Consider the following 8022-nt stretch of genomic DNA (forward strand, 5'->3'; position numbering starts at 1 on the left):
GACAGTGTTAACTTTATTAGGTTATTATGAGCTATTCAATCTAAATGTACTTCCTTTTATCTCTCTAACGTCAGAACAAACCTTGGGATAAGAGAATTTTTTCCCTCACATTAAAAAAAGTCTTTACAGGATGACCCGTTGCAACAAAGATACACACAAGACACTATGTTGGAAATGAACCTTACAACTTTGGGAGAGGAGAGTGGGGAAGGTAGGGGAGGGAAGGCATGGCAGGAGAACAACAAAGGAGGGGGTAACAATGCCCGACAGGAAATGTACTCATTACCTTACTGATGTAAGCATAACCTCTCTGTACAGCATCTTTATGAAAAAATTTTAAAAAAAAGTCTTGCCAACTAAGACTAAGTGTCTAAAGCATGAAAATATTTTAACATCCTGTTTTGTAATTATGCCCTTTTTTGACACAGAAATAATAACCAGTACTGGGGCTGTGCAGGAGAAACTCATCCCCATGCGGTCCGGGCAGCTACAAAGGCTGCCCTTGGCACAAGGATCGAGGAAGCATTCGAGCTCTGACAACTCCAGCACATTCCATGTTAAGTAAATAAACGTGTTAGGACAGCTGGCCCTTCAAAACATTTTCACCAGCAAAAAACACAGAGATGCAGAATGAACACAATCAAGTTAGCCTCAAGCCTCGTCTGCTCTTGGGGTTCCAGACTCCTCTTCCCTTGTTTGAGGCAGCTGCCTTTCCTCCCATGCTGAGGCAGCCTTGCACTGTGCTCCCACAGCACTTTTTATGTCAGCAAGCTGGTGAACGAGTGCACTCGCAGACACAGAGGCTGGAACCACCATCCTACAGACAGTGCTGTAATCACCTGCCATCCTTCCTCTACCCCACCTCTCACTAAGTGTGGACAAAAACATAAGCATCAGTCATTCCAACCCAGGGAAAACATCCTGACCATCACTAAGTCCCTTATCTCCTTCAAACTTCTGACCACTACCAACAGGCAGGCATCTGGACCACTTTAACACAGTTCAGCCACCCTCAGTCCCCACTTCTCCACATCCCTTCATCCTGCTTTATTTTTTTTATTACCTCTTCATATTCTAGAAAGTGTGTATTCATTATGGTCACAGCTCATGACCTGAATGCCTCTCACTAGAGTGCCTCTCTGTGCAGGCAGACACCTTTGTCTTGGTTACCAGAACAGTATTAACAGCTCAAAAATATCTTCTGGATACTTGAATAAAGAAGATGTTTTCTAAATAATTCAGTCCCCTAACACATCTGTCTAAAACATTTCTCATTTTAAGATCATATGATCAATAAAACACCAAATTCCATCTCTGTAAGAAAATGCTCTCTTGGGCTAATTGTTCATTATATGCATCAATTTAAAGCACTAAATAATATCATTAATTAGGAAGACAAGAACTTAATAGGGCCATATACTGAAAGGAATCTTTAAGTCTGAATTAGGACATCTCAATAGCTTTCTGTCCCTAGCTAGTACAATGGTATTCACAAATTCAACACAGCAAACGCATGGCTTCCTGGCAAATTCTTACCATATTTCCAAACAATATGGGGTAAAGATTTACTGTGTATATTGGGATCTAGAAATATTATAAGTTCATCTTCTCCAAGGGTTTTATCATATGGTTTTGATCAAGCATGATCAAAGAAAAAATAAATAAAAATCTAAGAAATTTCAACAACAAAACTTTTAAATTCTTGTGTACATGTGTGCAGTTCAGCTGATAAAGACAAGCTTTTGGTCAGCTCCATGTTGTTGCAGGTTGTGTTTAAATCTTTGTCTAATCCTGCTGAGTGTTTCCCTGCCCTTAACTTTGTGAAAATCTGCCTCCCACAGAACAAGGTCCCAGTTATGGGAATTCTCTCAAACCAAAAAAGAACCTTTGAACAAATCTATCACTTAAACAGCCGCCATCTCCTCAGAACCTTGTACTGGTAGTACAAAGGTTTACTGTACATAGAGAGATGTGCTTCCCCACTTAGCTTAGACCATGTGCACATTGTATGTATGGACCACTAATTAAGTTATTAACGCATCATTTAATTAATTTAACTCACAAGTTAAATGTGAGGGATCGAAAGGGTCAAAAGAAAAAGAAAGAATATTATCTGCATAGCTCTTCTTCCACAGCTTGGTGCCAGTATCTGCATTCCAGAGCACAATGTAATTTGGTGGGTGGATGGCAAGCAGCAAGTCTCGAGAAGCATCTTGATTCCACAACCACTGAACATCTTCAGAGACCAGAAAAAGAAAGACAAAATCAGAACATGTCCACTTCCGTTCACCTGGCTACCTGTCCTAGATTTTAGTTGTTTTTTAGGTATAATCCTTAAAATCTTAACATCCTTTCCCAAATGTGATATACATGCTTGCTTTTCAAACTAATTTCATATAAAACTGAGTGTTTGATTTAAAGCTCAAGTAACATGAATTATTACTTTAAAGGAAATAATTTGGCTAAACATTACTTTAAAATAGTTATATAAGACTCTCTCAACCATGACCAAGATGTTATACAGCTCTAATGTTTTTGGACAATAACTTAGTAAGACTACAGCTTTTCATGATTTTCCCAAGTGATAAAACTGAATGAAGATGTAGCTTAGTAAACAATAAGTACTTCATAAAGACTTTTAAAATCCACATTTAGAAATTTACTCAGTCAAAAATGAATTTCACTGGGTACTGATGGCTCCTGTCTATAACCCTAGCTACTAAGGAGGCTGGGACCTAAGTATTACAGTTCAAAGCCAGCCCAGGTAGAAACTGAGACTCTTATCTCCAATTAACCAGCAAAAAGCTGGAAGTAGAGGTTTGGTTCACCAGCCCTGACCAGAAAAGTCCAAGTGAGTACGTGAGACCCTGAGTTCAAGCCCCAGTACCAGGACACACATACAAAATGAATCTTAAGGATTTATATCTAAATAATCTTGTATTGGTTTCAGGTGAGGACTAGAAAGACATGAGTAAGCAGTGTACATGAAAATGAGAACAAAGTTTTGCTCATCTCTATTAATGAAAACACTGATGGGTACTCCATAACAGCAGTTCAGCCAAGTTGACCTGCACGACAGCTTAGATTTTGAGACTATGGGCACTTAATTCTCTCATCATGCTTGATTGAAGACAACATTAAAATTAATGACTTGTACCAAAATGTAAAGTATTTGAGACCTGCAGAACTATGCATTGATAAGAAAAAGAAAGATGGATATAGATCAGTAGAAAAGGCTGAACACTTTTTGGAACTAACTTGGAAGTGATAAACTCAAAAGAATTAAAAAAAAAAAAAAAAAGCACTCCAGAGCACATACACCCCAAGCTGTGCACATGCTGTGCAAAGTGCACTCCGCTCACCCTGGATAGGCTTGGCGTGCTCCTGGATCTCACACAGAGCTACTCCCACTGCTACGTCCCAAACGATGATCTTCCCATTGACATCAGCAGAGGCCAAGCGCAGACAATAGGGTGAGCCAAGGTTGTGGTGGTAGTTCTCCCTAGCCCATTTCACCTGGTACCAAGAAGAAATCACACAAGATTAATCCTCACAGGGGATGAACGAAGCATCACTTTCACAAGACACCAACCAAAACTCATGACACAGTGGTATTAGAGAAAAAAATGTTAGCATGACTAAATAGAAACTGGACTTCATGGGGCTGGGAAGGTGGCTCAGTGGTAGAGCGTTTGCCTTGCATGCATGAGGCCCTAGGTTCGATTCCTCAGCACTACATAAGCAAAAGGAAAAAAGCCGGAAGTGGCCCTGTGGCTCAAGGGGTAGAGCACTAGCATTGAGCTGAAGAGCTGAGGGACAGGACCCAGGCCCAGAGGTCAGGCCCCACGACCGGACCCCCCCCCAAAAAAAGAAACTGGACTTCATTTGGAACTTAAAAACATTTTTATTATTTAATAATTACACCTCATTATTCAGTCTTTTTTGTTACATAATTATTATTTAATGTTCCTATTTATTTACTTTCATTATTTTAAAATGTTGCACTCAAAATATTTCTGAAAATATTACAATGTCCCTGTCTTTAAAATGTGGAAAATAATGCATAGCTTTTATATTCTGGTAAATTCAGGTTAAAAAACAAAAACCCAGCCAGGGGCTGGTGTCTCCCACCTGTAATCCTTGCTATAAAGGAGGCTGAGATCTGAGGATTGTGGTTTGAAGCTAGCATAGGAAGGAAAGTCTGTGAGAAGCTCATCTCCAATTAACCACCAGAAAACTGGAAGTAGAGCTGTGGCTCAAAGTAGTAGAGTGCTAGCCTTGAGCAAAGAGCTCAGGGACAGTGCCAAGACACTGAGTTCAAACCCCATAGCCAACAAAAAAGAAACAGAAAACCCTTCAGAACACTTTGTGAAACTCTAGAACACCTTGGAATTCAGTTTTTGTAAAATCTAACTGTAACAAAAGATCTAAAATGATAAACTGCCAAGCAGATTTTTTATGTATTTTATTTTTAATTAAAAGGAAACAAACGAGTAAAAAAAATCAAAACAATAACAACAATAAAAAAAATCTTAAAACAGGAAAACCTAAGGCAAACACAAATCTCTGGCTGTATTTCTCACAATCATGCTACACATGCTGGATGCTGGATTTTGGTCAGAAGCCAGCCAGAGCAGAAAAATCCATGAGATTCTAATCTCTAACTAACCAGGAAAGAGCCAGAAGTGGAGCTGTGGCTCAAATGAAGAGCACCAATCTTGAATGAAAAATGAATCCTGAGTACAAGGCCTTGAGTTTAAGTACCAGCATACACATACACACAAAACATATGATTTTTCTCTAAAACAAATCATGTTTCATACCTTCAGCAATATTAAGAACAGAATTCTGATGCAATACAATTTGCTCCTGTCATCCATCCTCTAAGTGAATGCACCCATGGCCATGTTTATGCATACCACTTCTCTTTATAGTCTTCCCTTTCCCTGCAATGTTTCTCCCTTGCTTTTTCATTTGCCTGACTACCATTTGCTAAAACCTCAACTGGAAGACTTCTGTGACTCCCTCATCCCCATTAGGTGACATACAGATCCTTTTTCTTCCCACATTATACGGAGCAAGTCTTACCTACCTAAGAACCTTTCCCACAAGATAATAAATTGCCCCAGGGTTTTAAATACTCAAGACCTAATGAGTTTATACATGTAATGAGTTTATACATGTAAATGCTAGCAACCCCAAATAATTATATTTAAACACTATTCAACACTGAGATCTATGACTTAATGAGAACTTAATGGTATATTAACCTTCAGACTAAACAGTGTGTTACAGGGTCAAGATGAGATCTGACTTACCTTAACAACATCAGCTTTATGTTTTTCTAAAACTTGAAGAGTTTGGGCAGTATTGGAATCAATTACCACCACAAGCGAATGACATCCATAAGCAATTAATCCTTGCCAACCCCTAGAGAAACAACAATATTATGACTGAAATACAAAGCAAATCTCAACTTCTCTCTTGCCAATCCTAAATGAATGATAAATCTATTCATATGTATGACTCTGAATAAGATTTTTATTAGTTAAACACAAAGGCCTGCTGGGGAGCCTGTGGTTCATGCCTGTAATCCTAGATACTCATAAGGCTGAGATCTGAGGATTGTGGCTCAAAGCCAGCATGGGCTGCAAAGTTTGTGAAACTCTTATCTCCATCAACCACCAAAAACTACAAGTGGCTCAAGTGGTAGAGCACCAGCCTTGAGCACAAACCCTCAGGGACAGTGCCCAGGCCCCGAGTTAAAGGCCCAGGACCCAGATAAACACAAAAGGCCTACAATAATATCCCAGCTAAAAAGGTGTAGCTGACAATTGCTTGCTAGACTCATTTATCATTCGGATGCAGGTGTCTACGGTATAGAGAGCTACTAGGATGTACAAAGCAGCTCCTGGTGTCTCCTGATTATCTCTGGAGGCACATCCTTGCATTTTGACCCTTCTTATTCTTTTACTCTTTATTACTGTTTTCAGTTCCCCCAAACGACACTGCTGTTCACAACGCAGTATTCACAAAGAGCAAAGTAAGTGAGCAGTTTCAGTGTTCCCGACAACTACGCCCAGAACTTTGCTCTAGGCTCATCTCATGATTAGTTTCCGGAGCTGGTTGTATTCATGGGGATGAGGCTGCACGGCGTCCACAGGCCGCCCTCGAAGCCGGGGGCCGGGGACGGGACGGACGGGTGACCGGCACGTCTGCCTCCGGTGCAGAAAGCAGCTGGGCGAGGTGGGGGGCGGGCGGGGAGCGAGGGTCCGCGGAGAGGTCGCGCGAGGTCACGGGAGGTCACGGGGTCACCGGCAGGCGGAGCCGGGAAGACGGCCGGGAGCCGAGTCCGACCCCGCCGGGCCTCCCCTCCCCGCGCGCCCCCCGGCCGACGCCGCGGCCGCGCCCTCACCAGTCCACCGCCGCCTTGTTGTGGGCGTTGAGGGCGCCCGTCAGCGTGCGCGCCGACACCTTGAAGTTCACTGTGAAGGGAAACATGGCGGCCCCCGACGGCGCGCTCCGCCACCACCCCGCGCGCGGGACGCGGCGCTCGGGCTCAGAAGAGGCCGCGGCCCCGCCGTCAGGTTCCGCCGGATCCGAGGTTCCGCTGGATCCGGGGTTCCGCCGTCCCCACGTTCCGCGGCGAACAGAGCCGCCGGCTCCTGCGTTCCGCCCGCCCGGAGTTCCGCCCGCGACGCCGTTCTGCCGCTGCCCGCAGGCCGGCCCGCTCGCCTCCCGCCGGGGCCCCGGGCGCCGGAGCTCGGGAGACGCCGTGCCTCCTCGGCCTGTGCTCAGCCGATGGGGAACAAATACTACCGCACGGGGCGGGGAGTCCAGACGAAAAGGTCACCAGCCTCAGTTGCTCCTCCGGGGTTTGCGGGGCGCGAGGAGCCGATGGCCGACCTATGCGCAGCCGCAGGGGACGCGCACCCCCGGTTTGGGAACCACGCCCTGGCGCTTGGGCAGCAGCAGGCCCCCGAACCCTCGCCTCTCTGAGGAGCTGGCGCGGCGCGGCCTCTCCCCGGCAGTGCGGTCAGTACGCGGTTCACACGCCGTTCACAGCACCGGGGCCTGCAAGGCCATGGTTTCTTTCCACTGGTGAACTCAACGAGAGCGAGGAGAGACAGGGCATTCCAAAACCGTGGGTCTGTGTCTGGGAATGGCAGACCGCGGCCACAGCAATGATCGTCCCGTTATACACCCCGCCTGGGAGAAGATGCTCGCAACAAAGCGGGCACTAGTCTGAGTTGAACGAAGGTTTCAATGGACTTGGGCACGAAGGGTCTTTTGTGGTAGCTGCTATTCGTATGTAAGAACCTTCCCTTCACAAAGGCCCACAGCTTCTTCACCGAGGTGACATTTATGTGCAACATGGAATCTGTACATTTCATACATACAAGGTGGTAGGTTCTATAATAGCTGTTTCCCAGCCATCATCACATCTTAGAACATTTCCCCATTTCTCTAAGCACGCTGGTTCCTATTCGTATTCATCACCATGTCTTTCACTTCCCCTTCTCTGTCTCAGCCCTAAGCAACCACTGAGCTACTTTTCATCTATTCTGCACATTTCGCACAAATGGATCGTGCAATATGAGGTCTTCTGTGCCTGACTTTCTCCACTTCTCATAATTTCTTGTTGATGGTGGATTTTTTTTTTTTTTGCTGTTGTTTTATTTTTTGAGGCATGGCCTCACTAGCCCTTGTTGGCCTCAAACTCACAATCTTGCCTCAGGAGTGCTGAGATTACAGACATGCACCACTGCACTGGACTGTAGCATGTGTTCAAGCTTTTGCCCATGTTGTTATTATATATATCTTTGTTGTTGTTGTTGTTGTTGGCTATAAGGCTTGAAATCTAGGCCTGGGAACTGTCCTTGAGCTTCTTTTGCTCAAGGCAAGCACTCTACCACTTGAGCCACAGCACCACTTTTTCTCTCCCCCTCCCCCCCTCATACTTACAGTGTTGTAGTATTTGTCCCAAATCGGCTGAGCAAAGACTGAAAAGATACAGTGGAA

The 8022-nt window shown here is 44.4% G+C and overlaps 1 protein-coding gene across 1 annotated transcript in view; it reads right to left on the reverse strand.

The window, feature by feature from the left end:
• The window catches only part of Wdr11 (WD repeat domain 11), a 45135-nt gene extending 38562 nt beyond the window's left edge, over positions 1-6573 (reverse strand). The window contains exons 1-4 of the mRNA XM_013021934.1: positions 6416-6573; positions 5319-5430; positions 3363-3516; positions 2063-2236 (exon numbers count right to left, since the gene is read on the reverse strand). Of these exons, the coding sequence (XP_012877388.1) occupies positions 2063-2236; positions 3363-3516; positions 5319-5430; positions 6416-6501 (526 nt within the window). The 5' untranslated portion in view covers positions 6502-6573. The remainder of the gene's footprint in view (positions 1-2062; positions 2237-3362; positions 3517-5318; positions 5431-6415) is intronic.
• Between the last annotated feature and the right edge of the window lie 1449 nt (positions 6574-8022).

This window comes from Dipodomys ordii, unplaced genomic scaffold (assembly GCF_000151885.1).
Source record: "Dipodomys ordii isolate 6190 unplaced genomic scaffold, Dord_2.0 Scaffold58, whole genome shotgun sequence".
Classification (NCBI taxonomy): domain Eukaryota; kingdom Metazoa; phylum Chordata; class Mammalia; order Rodentia; family Heteromyidae; genus Dipodomys; species Dipodomys ordii.